Here is a 16,119-nt window from a genome sequence, read left to right as displayed (position 1 = left end):
ACCTAAACCATTGGCTAAGTAGCAGGCTTCCAAATTTGGGGTAACATAAACGATACTGCAATTAACACTTCACATATGTGACCTCCTTCTTCTGCATGTGTTCCTCAGGGAATACCAGCCGCAGGAAAATGTTTACGATGTGGTGCAGGGGAGGCTGAGGGCGGCAAGGTGTGCTGCACCCAAGAGAGGAGAGAGGGATCCAACCCAAAGGCTCCCCCCCTTCTCCCTTCCTGCTCCTGCTCCTTTAAGCTCTGTTGTTCACTCTGCCTTTCATAGCTCATAGCTTAATTCATTTTCACCAGAGGCAGTTTCTCACCCAACTCTTACTCAGTTACCTTGAATTGACTTCCCTCCACGCCACTCTCCTCACTCCCCTCCTAAGGGCTGGCTTATAGCAATCTTGGGCAGTTCCTTCTCGGGGATTAATTAGCCTTGTTTAGCTCCAAGCCACATCTGGACCTAGCAGTCACTCAGCACACACCCTTCTCAGGACTGGCACAGGGATGCCTATGATACTTGTTGAATGAAAAGCTAAACTAATGACTTTCCTGAGACTTCCAAATATGTTGGAAGTGGATTTTTGTAATGGACATTTTAATGGGCATTGGTTGGGTCACGTTTGTTGATTGATACCTATCATCTTGTTTTGTTTTGTTTTTTCCCAGAGGAAAAAAGGCTAATTTCACATTCTTATGTCAGAAAACACTAAATCCAATCGATTTCTGATCTCCAAAGGTAGAAAATTTGTCTTACCCAAGTGCGTAGCGGGTGTGTGCACATATGCCCCTTAATGGGCCAAGATGGCCTCCTGGGCCTCTGCGCACATCACACCCAGTGGAGGAGGACTCACCTATGAGGTGCGGGCTGAGGATCCATGCACCCCTGGGAGCCTTCCAGCTCCCTCTCCTCGCCGCACCCCCACCTCCAACTAATGGGCTTCCTATTGCTTGTTTCTGTTGAAATCAAATATTCATGGACAGGTAATAATGGGAGCCTTTGTGTCTTATCACTTATCCGATAAACCGAGCTAGGGAATGAGGGCCTGGCCAGGGGAAATAGTGACAGAATGACTGAGCATCGGAAGGCAACTTGGAGTTCATCTAAGGCCAAGGTTCATGAACATGGCTGTGTACCCCAATATCCAGGTGAGCTTCTTTTTTTTTTTTTTTTTTTGTGTTTAACATGTTTATTTCTCTTTATATACACAAAAGATTTGTATGCTTAGACTATACCAGGCTTGAGCAAAATTCAAAGAAAATCAGTTTTCGTGTAATTCAGCTACATATAGGTACATTTGTGTATTATGAATATTTATCATTTTTACCTGTCTATATATATAGTCACAGTAAAGGGAAGGAATTTTAGAAATACTATGATTCCAATTTTATGAACAAAGGTTGTAATTCAAAGAAGTTAAAAAATTTGTCCAGGGTAATTTCGTTTGTAAATGATAGACTCAATATTTTAATCCAATATTTTTTCTATTACCCAATTCAAAATTTAAACAGTTTAAAGGTATATATACTCCTATTTATTTTATTTTTTCAACTTAATTTCTGAGTAGGTAATACATGTCACAGGACAAATTTCAAAAGACTCTATCTAAAATCTGAAGTATATCTCCCTCTTAACCTTGCAATTCCCCTTTCTGGAGACAAATCCACCTTCTATAGAGGCTGTTTCTTGTGTGATTTGTCCACTCTGGCTCTATTATTTTAATTAAAATTATTAGAGAATGTCTACTATTTCTAGTTGTGTCTATGATAATGACTACATGGCTCTTTTATCCAAAACCTCCTGTTTCCTTGCTGGCTGCCCTATCTCCCCTCCAGTTTGTCTGTTACACAACTAACACAAAGACTGAGAGTCAAAAGGCCTAGTCATTCATTAGTCCTGTTTGCCAAGTAGTTGTGTGAGTTTGGACAAGTACTTCATCTTTTTTGTTCTATAAGAAATATGCTGGTTGGAATAGCATATTTTACATTTCTTCGTGCTCTTGTGGCCTATGGTTCTTTGAAAGCTTCGTAATCATAAATCAGTTTCATTATATCATTTCCCTCTCAAACTCAAGTTGCTCTTTATTAGAGTCAAAAAGATCTTGCCTCTACAAACAATTTTTATTATTTTTTTCTCATTGATCTCTCTCATATCCCTTCCACTAAGCCAAGCAAGTTGGGTTTTAATCCAATGCCATCTGCGGCCAAATTCACTACTTCTTATGCTATTCCAGGTTCCCAGAACCAAACCACTTTCTCTTTGCCAATACATGCCAGCCATTTACATTAAAATCCAATAATGATTTAGCTTTTCATGAAAAAATATCCTACTTACTCTCTCTCAGCACTTACCATAGTGCTTTCCCCATTAAAAAACAAATAAAAGAAAACTCAATAGCATGTATTATATCAACGGATTTCCAGACCTACTGCGAAAGAAGGTAGGTATATCTGTGCTAGGAGCGGCACCACTGAGTCAGACATCTGGGTTTGAGGCTAAAAGATCCAGGGCAAGTTACTTCCTCTCTCTGTGCCCATAGGGGTAAGAACAACTACTCTTGCAGAGTTGGAGTGAGAATTACATAAGGTTAAATGAGATCATCTAAAATACCCACTGTAGTGCCTTTCACAGATGAGAAAACCAAGGCCCAGAAAGGTGAGGGGGCTTTTCCAAGTTACCCAGCTATTTTCTGGCAGTGCCTGCATGTGAATTGCAGTCCTCGCACTCCTCTACCAGTGCTCTTTCCTCCACTCTGTTGATGGAGTAGAGGGAGAAGAGGAGGTGGGTCTCTAACAGGCAATGCGTATGAGGAAGGGGGAGGGGACAGCTGCAGGATCCGGAGGTCAGGCTGTGATGGTAGACGTGGAGAGGACACAGAAGGGCAGCAGAGAGAGGACCGCAGGCCCGTGCTCCCCTCACACTGCCCAGATGCTACTCCCGAGAGAACCCACACAGGGAGGAAAACGATAGTCCATAGCCAACTGAATTTCATTTTTAATTTAATTTAATTTTTATTTATTTAGTTTATTTTTATTCCTTTTTAAGACAGGGTCTTACTCTTTCAGGCTAGAGTACAGTGGCATCATCAAACTCACTGCAACCTCAAACTCCTGGGCTTAAGCAATCCTCCTGGCTCAACCTTCTGTGTAGCTACGACTACAGGCGTGTACCACCATGCCCAGCTAATGTTTAAACTTTTTTGTAGAGACGTGGTCTTACTATGTTGCCCAGGCTGGTTTCAAGCTCTTGGCCTCAAGCAATCCTCCCACCTCGGCCTCCCAAAGTGCTGGGATTACAAGTTTGAGCCACCATACCCGGCCTGGATTTTAAAAAGCGTATTTCATTCATTCATTTACCTGGAGTTATAGCAGTAAATAAGGAAGACAAAATGCTGTCCCCAAGGAGCTCCCATTCAACTGGGTGACAGAGAGTAAACAAACCTACAACCTAATGTCCTATCATCATAGGGTCTGGGTGGTAACTTGCTATAAGAGTACTTCAGTATAAGCAATATGACAAAGAAATTGTCTCTAATGTATACCCATAGCATTTAAAGCACCTTAATCAGGATCTAAATCTGGCCTTAACAGGCCAGAGATGGTTATTTAGCATTTTAAATAGCATTTTAGAAATCTGCATAAGAAGGCCGGTTAATGACCATTGAGATGATTTTTTATTGGTGCCAGGAGTGCTGTTCAGGATATGCACTTGATTGGAAAGAATGCTCTGCCCTTAGCACAATGGACATACAAGCATCCTCCAAGCCCAGCAAACTCAACTTGGTGAAATGGTACTGTTGGTCTAGACTGTAGATTCTAGACCAACTTGTCCTGCACCCTGCACTTAAAGAAGAACTCTGTTGCCCGACTGGCCCACAAATCTGGTGGTCCTGCTGTCAATATATGATCACATCTACCTATATTAGATAGGTTTTTTTTTATGTATATATGTTTATGTTATATATGTTTCTATATGCATATACTGATATATGCATATATCTTTCATGCAAGGACTTGTTCAGTACCCAAGGGCAGAGAAATGGACTTCCCTGGAGCTCAAGAACAGACTTTATGACTGTTTTTGTGCCTGTTTTCACATGTGGCAGGATTTGCTGCCATTGTAATATACCACCTGCTGGGTTGTGGGGGAAGGAAGTATATGTTCCTCACCCCCTAACCCTCCACTTCTGCCAGAGACAAAAGGAATCTGACATTTGCTGAATGGCCAAAGTATAACATACATAATAATAATGCATATAAAGAAAATAAGATTATATATAATATATAATAAATATAAACATATATACATAAAATATAAACCTATATAATATAATGATAAGGCATATAAAAATAAAGCAGAGTAAAGGGTCATGGATGGAGTGTATTACATGGGTTGTTTACACAGGACAGTTAAAAGATTCCTTCATATCAACATCTTCAAAAATAAGTGAGATCTTTATGACCACAGATGCAAGATGTTTCAAGAAAAAAATGCTATACCATTACGGAATAGCAGATGATGATGGTGAAGAGAATTCTAGAGCTAGGAAGTCCCTGAGATACCATTTATTTCAGTCTTCTCATTTTATATCTCAAACTACTGAGGCCCAGTTCCGCTGAGTGGTCTCCCCGAGGTCAGGCTGGTCACTAAGAGACCAGGATTACAGACTTTGAGGAATGAGCATGGGGAGGAAATGAGAGAACTCTGTCCAAACAAGAACAGCCCTGAGGGGAGGGGCTTAGGCTGGGTAATTCCGGGCAGATGTTTTGATTTTAGCTCATCAAGGGAGAGACCAATCCCACAGTGCTGGGTGACAGCAGCAGCTGCCCAGGACTCGCAGTCAATAGCAGGTGTGAACAATCAGGGTTTTACTCTCAAATGCTTTCTGAGGTCATGTCTCAAACTGTGCATGCGTAACGGGGAAGGAAGACAGAGGCCAGAAGGCAGAAAAAGGCAGAACGTGCTGCCAAAGAACCCCCGTGGGGCAGGCCTGCGGGGCTGCGGGAGTCCGTGCGGAGTTGGAGCCTGGCTTGCCTCACTCCCGGGGTGTGGGGCTCCTCGCCCGAGCTCCACGGACGGGGAGTGAAAACGGCCACTGGGCCGTAAGCACGCAGGAAGTGTGAGCGGCGGGACTCCGCCTCCGCCACCGCCACACGGTGGCAGCAGAAAGTCACCACCTGGACGCGGAAGAACACATGCAGGACGAAACCTAGAACCGGACGAGCTGGGATGAGCTGGGATGAGCTGGGACGAGCTGGGACGAGCTGGGACGAGCTGGGCTGGGCTGAACCGAGATGAGCCACGCTACGTGTGCAGCACTTATCACTCTCGGGAGGTTTACAAGTCTGACAAAGAGAAAAATAGGGGAGGTGAAGGATGGGAAAATGCAGTTCAACCGATCATTATTTATCATTTTCTCTTTGAAGATTTCAAGAGATGAGGGAAAATTGCTTTATTTTTCCCGGTTAGTGTATGGGGGGGGGACCCTCAACAAACAGAACGTATCTTCTGTTGGTGTGTCCCAGTCCTGCTCACAAGGAGGGTTAAAAGCAATTTTGGTAGTGGCAGGGCTTGGGGGTGGAAAAATGAGGGAAAAGGAAGCTCCCCTGGACCAAGGTGTTGGATGGGTAGGGTTCCCTTTCGGAAGATTCTAGCAAGTTGGACAATCCCTTCTATCTCTGGCTCATGCCGCATCCATTTTTCCCATCTATTAGAAGAATCTCGCGATATGTCAGTTGCCCATGATCTACATTCCATATAACAGGCTCCCTGCTTGTTTTTGACACAGGAGGGGGCTGATACAGACATTGTCAAAATACCATACATTGACTCGTATATTCAATACTGCCCCAGATTTCAAACGTCTATCATTTTGCCCCGTTCTCCAGTTCTTCCCTCATATGCAACCCTGTCTTCCCAGCTGCACAGTCAAGGACAAATACTCGACTGCAACCACTTATTTTTTCCATCTTCCCACTTTACCTCACAGATCCCTGCAGAACTACAAGTATTCCTTGCTCCTTCAGGGCCATGCCTAAGAATTAAGAGTCCGCACTGCATGGACCCCTGCGTCTCAGTCATTGTGGCAGACGCTGTGGACATTGGGAAGTGGGCCGTGGAAAGACTCCCAAGCTGTTCCTACAGAGTTGGGAAGGTTTAGGATCAAGATGGAGGTGGTTAACTGGGGTGAGTGCATGAACAGAGAGGCACCTTCCTCTTCCACCTCTTCCACAACTTCCACTGCAGTTAGTTCTGACATCTTGCCTCTATCCGAGGCCAGTTCTGGCCCTGGGCAAGAGTCAGTCCAGTGAAGTCTGAAGACCAACTGCAAGCCATTACTGCCCTACTGTCCTAGGCATAGATTCTTCAGGTCTCAGCTTAGATGTTACTTCTTCCAAGAAACCTTTGATGCTCTGTGGCCCTCAGAGCAACATGTGCCTTCTCACATAATTGATCTTGACCATACTGTATTGTAACTGTTTACTTGTCCTTATGAGAATAAAGACCACAAATGTCTTACTCACAGTTGTATCACAGGCATTAAAAAAAAAAACTGTTGAATAAGTAAATAAACAATATTAAAATTCACATTGAGATGGAGTAGACGTACTTTTCTTATTATTCCTGCTAAGTACAACTAAAAATCCTGGACATTATATATGAAATAAACATGAAAAGACTTGGAAAGATAGAGAAAAAAGGCAGAGTTGCTAGAGAGCTTGGGGATGGTGAGTACCCTGTGTTTGCTTTTTTGCCTCATAGATCTCAGACCTGGAGTTGAAGAAGCTGGCAACCTGGAAATGCCAATAGCCACAGACAAAGAAAAACCCCTGCCAAAGCCTGCTCTCTCTAGCCAGAGGACCAGGAAAAGGGCAGTGTAGCAAGACAGAAAACTTCTAGACAATAAACTCTCTTTCCAACCAAACACCAGAAAAAATTGTAGCCCAACCGCCAGCTACACCAGCAAAGATCTAGAGGGGAGCCTAGACTTCCACCCTCATGAAACTCTAATGAGGTGCCCCCCACACCACCATTGGCGTGGTGTCAGAGAAGGCTAAGTAGGGAGCTGGGATCCTCACCCCTCCTCTCCACTCCATAGTATCCATGATCATGAGGACTCCAACCCCTGCCCAGCAGTAACAAGGACGTTCCCTATGGGATGGCAATGGATGGTGAGTAGGGAACCTGGACTTCTACCTTCACCTGGTAATGATGAGGCAATACCTCCCCTTCCCTTGCCAGAGAGGAGTCAGAGAAAGCCAATCAAAACAACAGGCTTAAACAGGATCCAAGTACTCATAACATAATATGAAAATGACTTCTTTCAATCCAAAAATCACTCATCATACAAATAACCAGGAAGATTTCAAACAGAATGAAAAAAGAGAATCAACAGACAGCAACACTGACATGACAGAGATGTCAGAATTATTTGACAAATATTTTAAAGCAGCCATAATGATGCTTCAGTGAGCAATTATGACCACTCTTGAAACATGAAATTTAGAAAACTTCATGAAAAACTAGAAAGCCTCAGCAAGGAAGCAGAAGAAATAAAGAAGAACTAACTGGAAACCTTAGAACTGAAAAATATGATAACTGACATAAAAAGCTTAGTGATTGGGTTGAACAGCAGAATGGACAAGACAGAGGACACAATCAGTGAACTGGAAGCTGGAAAGATAGAAACTATCCAACGTGAACCACAGAGAAAACAGACTAGACAAAAAATTAACAGGAAATCAGGGACCAGTGGGAGCATACCAAGAGATCTAATATTTATGTCACTGGAATTCAGGCAGGAGAAGAGGAAAAGAGTGGGGCTGAATAAAGGTATTCACGTTGTTAAATAAGGTTTGTGGGAAGCCGATGTTGTTGAGTAGCCTGGTGTGAGGCCACACCACTGTCCCTTCCTCCCTCCTTCACTTGGGTCTGACATCTGCTTCTCAGAGGACTCAAGCTAACACAAACGGCAACTTGTTTTTATTTCAGTTGATGTTTAACCTTTCCAACAACAGAAACATAGTAGGTCCATGCTTCTATTTGCCCCATTTGTGTGTGCTTTTCTTAAAGCCAGATTTTTGTCATAGGACAACACTCATCCTTCCATTCCTTATGGCAGCTGACTCATCTAAAATAGCAGCAAACCCTTACAGTGTAAAACAAAAAGGAAGGAGGCTCTGACCTCGCCTTCTGAAACACTGAGGAGTTTATATTAAATGTATAGTGTAATCTGCACCTGGGCCCTGTTTGCAGAATGAGAGGCTGATGAAAGAAAGCTCAGTGAAAGCTGCAGGGCCTTAATCTTGCTTTTGGCAGCACCCCCACCCCACTGCCCAAGGCATTCACCTCAGGACCTTGCCCACAAAAGAATATTAACATTTGTTGAATGAATGAAGGAGATGCTGTACGTAGATAGAACAGTTCCTTTCAGGGACTACATATTTAATAGGAGGTTCACTGAGGGTCTGAATTAAAATATTTGATAAGCACATATCCAGAGTCTTGAGGGTCAGATGTTTTGCAGGGAGATGGATATATGAGTACCTACAGGGTGCCTTCTAGCTCAGTAATACATGTCCTAGAAGAAGAAATGTAAGTTAGAGCCTGGAAACACAGAGAATGTACCCCATTGGGGCCAATAAACAAAGGAATGAACTCTGGTGAGAGACTCAGGATCAGTTGCAAATTGATATCCCAAATGTTTCAGCGTAGTTCCAGAAAAAAAATCCTCTATTTCTAAGTCTAAATAATACTGACTTCATCCTCTAGCTCAGAGGGCTTCCTTGGCAACAAAACAGAGGAGCTATACATGAAATTAAAGAAGGCAAAGGTCATTTGTCTTAGCTCATGGCAAATGGCAAAACAGAGGTTCTGTTTTTTAATTATTCAGCTGCTAAAGCTCTATCCCAAAGCCCTACCTTCCAGCCTTTTCTCTGATATGAGGCACACAGTCTCTGGGTCTCCATTTTGAAAGCAACTGGTTTTGTTTTTTGTTTTTTTTGTAACTAGAAACATGTTGGGCTTTCTTCCAACAAACCAAGAAAGTCAAGAGGTATGTTCTAGAAACCTCTTCATGGTTGCTTAATGCAGAGCTCACACAGACACCTGCAAACGTAAGGTAATGACCCTCTCAGGACTGATTAGCCTCTTAAAATGTGGGCCAAGATAGGCTATTAAATCCTAAGCCTCACCGCCTCATTACAGCTTCCTCATATTGTTAGCCAACAAGCTAAGTCATGGACACAATTAAATTCCTTCACTGATTTTGTTGCCCTATTAATTCCTGCTAGGAACTTTATTCCTCTTTGCTTCTTTCTTTCTCTCTTTCCTTCTTTCTTTCTTTTTTTTTTTTTTAGACAGGGTCTTACAGATCTAGGCTGGAGTGCAGTTTACAGTAGTGTCATCATAGCTCACTGCAGCCTCAAACTCCTGGACTCTAGTGATCCTCCTGCCTCAGCCTCCCAAAGTGCTGGGATTACAGGCATGAGCCACTGCACCTGGCCTACATTTTCTTTTTAAAAGATACAAATAGAACCTACATCTTCATAAGCCAGATTTTTTTTTAATTTCACTTTCTTGGGGAAGTGATAGTTTGGCTTGTTTTTTAATGACTTTTCAGTGGTCCTATGGGACTTGAAGTGCCTCTTCCTAGAGGCCCATATCAACATACCTCCGGTCTGTGGGGTACAGTTCCACAGTGACCACATCAAGAGAGTTCCAGGCCGAGATGGTCAATCCATTGTACAAACACAGCATGCCTATCATCATGGATTCACTGGTGCCAAACCAAAGGAAGAAACAGCTGATCCCCGAAAGTACCATAGAGCCACCTGCCAACAATGCAGACAAAAGGTTGGAATATTTCTCATCATCTTAATAGAGCAAGGACTCTTGGGTTTTGAGATCTCTCAGGAAAATTCTACATGGAAGCTGCAGACTGGGCTCCACAAAGCTCAAATACAGGTGCATTCACCTGTACGAAAGGTTTGCCCCTCTAACCGCCTGCTGAACACAGCAGGTAAGAAATGCACATCATCCATTACTCAGCTACTTAAGTGGAAAAATATACATTAGTTACACATAATTAGTTTTTCAGTCTGTTAACTCATGGAAACTGCTCAAATGAAATGTAATTAGACATAATTTTCACTACAATTTAGTCCTAATGAAAGGTCCAAGGGACTGCTCCTCGTGGGATGCAAATTTCTAAGGGACAGGGCGGCGAGGGGCGGGTATAGCAGGAAACAGGCTCCCTCTAGACTGCAGGGGCAGCTCTCATTTGACATGAAACCGAACACATACCTAGCATTGTTAAGCGCCCGATTCTGTCCATCAGGAGAGCAGACACGATGTTCCCTGGCAACACCGCCAATGTCCCCAGGAAGTTGACAAAATAAATCCAGTAGGCACTATAATCATCATCAAAGGTAATCTGACATCCCGTCTTGTTGTGAGAAAATGAGCAGTTTTTAAATTCACTGTCAATGAATTTATATGGTTCAAAATCTGTAGAAACAACAATAACAGCAAAGACAATTCATCAAGCTCTTAACGGGTGTGCACTAGTACAAGAAAGCATATTCGGAAAAGAATCATGGTCTTGTAAATTCCTTGAGGGCTTTTGTGCCTGGGCGGGCTTGGCTTTTTGTGTCTTCTTCTGGCCAAAGAGTAGGGTCTAGGCCAGGACCTCACATTACAAAGTAGCTGAATGATGAGATACCTTTGTTCAGTAAAGGAATAAATTAAGTAAAAGAGTCCAGTTATTTTCTGATTTCCTATGTTTGGCCACTGCTAATTATATTACTTGCCTACTCCTTTACAATATTACTTTGTTCTAATTATTATGTTACATAAAGACTATCATTATAGTACTAATAGCTTACATACTACAATTATAAAAACAATTTGTTTCAGAATGTGCATGAATCAGCCTCATTATTGCCATTTTATGGGACTCTGAGGCACAGAGAAGGAACGGGCCTTTCCTTGGGTCCTTGAGACTAAATTTATCATTTAAGGTCTCTGTGGAGGAATACACTGAGGAACAGCCTCGTCAGAAGGTCGCTAACATTCACTTCTGGAACCTGGAACTATCCATATTGCAGATGGTGGTGGGTTCTGCTAAAAGGCTGTGAAAATCAAAACTGTTATCCTCCTTGCTGATCAAGATCTGCCAAAAAAGCTGGTCTTCTGAGGTTGAATGGGTTAGAAGACAGTGATAGGTAGCACTTTTTTAAAACCAAAAAACGGAGACAGCTGATCCCATTCTCATTTGGAGCTGGGCAGAGCTGGCTCCTGTCTGAGCACCAGGAAGGCAGGGCTGGCAACAGGGCACATACTGGTACTCCTGCCAGTGCCAGGGTGTTATGTTGGACTCATTTTATAGGACAGACAGCCCAGCGGGTGGGGGTGGGAAAGCATGGGCTCTGAACTCAGACAAACCTGGGATCAAACACCAGCTGTTACTAGGTCTATGATTACGGCCAAGTTACTTAATTTTTCTAAGCCTCGGCTATTGTGAAAACTTAGATAATGAATGTCTAGTGACCTACAGTAGGAAATGGCATATAGTCGGTGCTCAATAAATGTTTGCTTTCCCTCTTCCTCCTGCCCCCACAGGGGATTTTCAAACTCCCTTATATGGATTGGGCTAAAAAATTGTATCTGATTGAGCATAGTCACATGTTGTCCATCTCTGTTGACTGTAGAGTTAAAGCATGCTCACCTGAGCAAACACCAGATTTTTTGAAACCAGGATTAGTAAATAAGCTACAGGTTAATTCTTTGCCGTAAAAATTATTCTCCAAAGGACTTTTTCTTTTTGCCAGCTTTGAACTTTGGCAAGCCCCCTTTGCATTAAATCTGACGAAGACAAACAATGTAAGTTTACATTTGATCCAAGGTGATTTAGGGAACTTGTTCATTTACTCTTTAACATCCATTTCCCACATAAGCTGCTGCCCACCCTATCACATTTCTGCCGAGAGCTGGGCCCTGAGTAGCATACCTACCTGTGTTGTCAAAAACAGTATCAATAAATGTGCAGTTCTTGAAGTAGGTGTTGACTGAAGTCACATCCTCAAAGGTGCAGGACTTAAAAACTGAATCTTTGAAAGTTACAGATTTGAACTTGACCCCTAGGAATCTGTCCAACACACACACACAAAAATTTACATCAATGACTTACATCCATCAGAGTTCAAAGCTAAGTCAAATAGGTTCAGAGATGTGATGCCCCACTGTGGACTTTCTTAATTATAAAGGACATAGGTTCATGGATGTTCTAAGCTCTTTGCTTTTTTCTCATCCAGCCTATCCTTTGGCTCTTCCATTGCTCACCAATGTTATTTTCCACCAGGAGAGGAAATGACACTCACAGCAACTTCCTTAGCTTTTTGAGATGTTGGTAAATGGTTTCATGAGGTATGCAATTGAAAGTAGAGAGTTGGGGCATTATCTGTGGCTATTAATTCTTTATTTTTCAATCTTACCCTTTTGTTTCTTCATGCATGCCTTTATTTGAAAATTCTCTATTTGGGGTTAATGGCTTTAACTTGAGGACGTTCTCCTACTCAATTTTTTAGTAAGATTCTATTTCCTAATCTGAAAACTCAAGGCTTCTGCATTCTACTGTAGGAACTTCCAGTTATCCTGAAGAAGGGCATGAGAATTCTGTTTCATTTATGAGAAGAATGACTGACTTAGGGGTCAAGAAACTCATAGGTCACACTCATTTCCAGGAGTATTCTTCTTCTCACAGCCAACAGATCCTCCTTGGAACAAACAGAATTATGAGAGCTCTGCTTATTTTCAGAAACATGTAGAAAATCAAATCTGTTCAGACAGATTTTTGACTACTATTTCTTAACTTTTTTTAATGGCTCTCATGTTTGACATCAACATTTTTGGGTATTAAAAGGGGGAATTCTAGGTGGTGAAGATGATAGTAGTCACAATGATCATAACATCTTATAAGAGTCTGTGACTCAGGACTTAATCAGCACTGATAAAGACTCCCAGCACACAGATTCATAATGTACTTTGGTACTTTACTAAGAGACTATGAATGTATATACTTAGCCAGTCACTGACAGGAAAATGCTTGTTCACCAGAGAACAAAGTTATTATATCAATATCTCTTTTATAAGGGGCAGAAAGGAACTGATCCTTGTGTTCAAGTGAGCTGACTTAAAAGCAATTCACTAACTATTGAGCACTTTCAAATTTATTCTCACCCTAATGCCCGATTGCATTTGTTGGTTCAAAATGCACTGTGGCCTCACAGACCAATGAGCTTAAAAAAATAAGCTTGTTTCAACCCCCACTCCAGGGGCCCATAGTAAAACCATCTATTAATAAATACACTAAAGGAGGCTAACTAATGGCATATTTTAAGACAATTACCAATTTTCTGAAATGGAACTGAATTTACAAAGGGGAATTAATTATAGTTTTTGAATGAATAATATACACACAGAATACCCATGGTACAAAATTCAAAAGATTGAAAATGGAAAAACCAAGTCTTTTTCCGCCCATCCCCACGCCAACCACTTCCTCTGCCCCAGGGTGACCACTGCTGTCAGTTTCTCCTGCACTGTCCCAGGAGTGCTCTGTATACAAAGCACTAGCTACACCTTGCTCTGTCTCCTTATAGTCTACCTTGGAGGTTATTCCATATCAGCACAGGAAGAATTGCCATTTTATGATGTTGAATATGGAAAGCTATTTTTAAAAATCGAGTCAGTGATATTTCAAAATTTTCTGAAGGACAAAAATTTTTTTTATGATGTTTTAAAATAAATGCATAACGTATATGTTTTACAAGGATTTTAATACTATTAAAATGATTAATCATTATAATGCTAATGTGAAAAAATTCTAAGTGATGATTGAATATCCAGCTTGAACCGTAACAAATACTACTGAAAATAGAACTGTCAGAGATATGAATATATATTAGATATTTCTAATGGAGTAACGATACTTTCTTAGCTAAACAAACTTTCACCTTAGAATTACAGAGCACTTGATACTAAGGTTTCTGCGAAATACAAGTGCAGTATTGCATGTGGGAGAGTGAAGGGGATCCCATATGGCTTGGATTATGATGAGGTCCCGCCCTGAATTACTAACTCAAACAATTACCTCCCAGTAAGTAACTCTCCTTTCCATTACACAGGTCATAAGCATCCCACAGAATTCTTTTTCATCTTTCCAGACTGGTTTTTGCCCTGGGCAACTTTGATTATTTTATATTTTTACTTCTCTCATTTTTGAAATTGGGACAATTTCCTAAGAATGATGGAAGGGTGATTATGAGCTCACACCAGCAATTATTTGTTCGGACAACAAGTACCTGGATATAAACAGGTATTAACACCTTGTCTGTTCTTTTCCCTCTCTGAAAGAATGAGCCAGAACCACCTCCCTGAGCCAGTTCTCCTTGTCAGCAAGATGCATTTCAGATCCAGTACTCAAGAGTCCCTTGTTCATGACTTTCATCTTTTCAAAGCCTTGAACTTTGGAGAATCATTCCTATTCTCTAATCAAAACTCTTGCTGATATACCCCAATTCTGGATTCAGCATAGTGGGGAAGAGAGGAATTCCGAATAGTGTCCCCTTTCTAGAAACAGAAGACTCATCAAATTACAGTTCAGATTTCTTCTGTGAATTAAATAATCCTATAGCCCATCTCATTTCCTCATACTCCACACTCTTCTCTACCCTATTTTCATTGCTCTTCAAAGTCTCTCTAAATTTTCTTTTCACTTCGGTCAATTCCACTGCTTACTAAATATGAAGCAACTCAGTTGCTTAATAAATATGAACAGCTAGGCTGGTCTGATGGTAGTGGGCTATCAGAACTTATTAACATTAGTGTCACTGAAGTTGGTTTTCAACCCCCCACTGCTAAATTTGACTGGCTAAAAAAAAAAAAATATGAACAACTAGAGTTTCAAAAATAGTTTTAGGTGAAGTAACTGATAAATGTGTACCTTTTCTTTAAAACCCATTTGGAAGTATTCAAATTCATCATGACAGTGACTACATGTAAAAACTAAAAAAAAAAAAAAAAAATTGTACATGTTTCAGTGCAGTGACAGCTAACAAGAAATAAATTTTTGTGGCTGGGTAGCACATTAAGTTATTTCAAAGTTTCTAGACCTGCCATTGTCGTATTCCATTCCAGTATGAATCTGATTTTCCATTGTAAAGTTAATACTGAAATTTGCATATTTATCTCTCTCCACATTTCTGGTTAGCAATGCATATTCATCGGACTGCAGATGTTTAATGACATCAGGGAACCAAACAGATAATCCATAGTACCTGAAAGACAAAGAAATATGAGTTTGTAAAGACATTAGCACACCAGAGTCAATGAAGACCTTTCAGAGCTTTCCAGAGAAGCGCTGGCTCTGTATAACATTATAAATAAATCATATAGTAATGCAGGTCACCTCCCAACCAATAATCTGCAAAAATCAAGCTAGAGAGATGGCCTGGGGTTAGCTGGAAAACCACAGGTATGTAATTCCTGAACCCCTCCTTTGGGAAGAGATGTGCTAAAAGAATCCCATCCTACACCACACATGGTGCTATGATCTGAACGTGTCCTCTCGAAATTCATGTGTTGGAACTTAAACCCCAATGTGATAATATTAGAGGTGGGGCCTTTAGGAGGTGATTAGGTCTCGAGGGCAGAGCCCTCATGAATGGGATTAGTGTCCTCATAAAAGAGGTGTGAGGGAGCTGCCTCCCTCCCTTTTGACTCTTCCATTCCTTCTGCCATGTAAAGACACAGTGTTTGTCTTGTCTGGAGGACTCAGCAACAAGGTACCATCTTGGAAGAAGAGACCAGATCATTATCAGACCCTGAACCTGCCAGTGGCTTGATCTTGGATTTCCAGCCTCCAGCACTGTGAGAAATAAATTTCTATTACTGGCTGGGTGTGGTGGCTCACCCCTGTAATCCCAGCACTTTGGGAGGCTGAGGCCAGGAGTTCCAGACCAGCCTGGGCAATATAGAGAGACTCTGCCTCTATAAGAAAAATTTAAAAAAAAATTCTGTTACTTATAAATTACCTAGTCTGTGGTATTGTGTTATAGCAGC

At 41.5% G+C, this 16,119-nt stretch overlaps 1 protein-coding gene across 1 annotated transcript in view; it reads right to left on the bottom strand.

Moving 5' to 3' along the window:
• Nucleotides 1-16,119, bottom strand: part of SV2C (synaptic vesicle glycoprotein 2C) — a 150,357-nt gene that overhangs the window by 5,458 nt on the left and 128,780 nt on the right. The window contains exons 8-11 of the mRNA XM_069492574.1: nt 15,171-15,335; nt 12,012-12,145; nt 10,303-10,506; nt 9,671-9,830 (exon numbers count right to left, since the gene is read on the bottom strand). Of these exons, the coding sequence (XP_069348675.1) occupies nt 9,671-9,830; nt 10,303-10,506; nt 12,012-12,145; nt 15,171-15,335 (663 nt within the window). The remainder of the gene's footprint in view (nt 1-9,670; nt 9,831-10,302; nt 10,507-12,011; nt 12,146-15,170; nt 15,336-16,119) is intronic.

The sequence above is a fragment of the Eulemur rufifrons genome, chromosome 17, assembly GCF_041146395.1.
Source record: "Eulemur rufifrons isolate Redbay chromosome 17, OSU_ERuf_1, whole genome shotgun sequence".
Taxonomy (NCBI): Eukaryota; Metazoa; Chordata; class Mammalia; order Primates; family Lemuridae; genus Eulemur; species Eulemur rufifrons.
The sequence above is the reverse complement of the archived record's forward strand: the minus strand, read 5'-3'. Positions and strand labels throughout refer to the sequence as shown.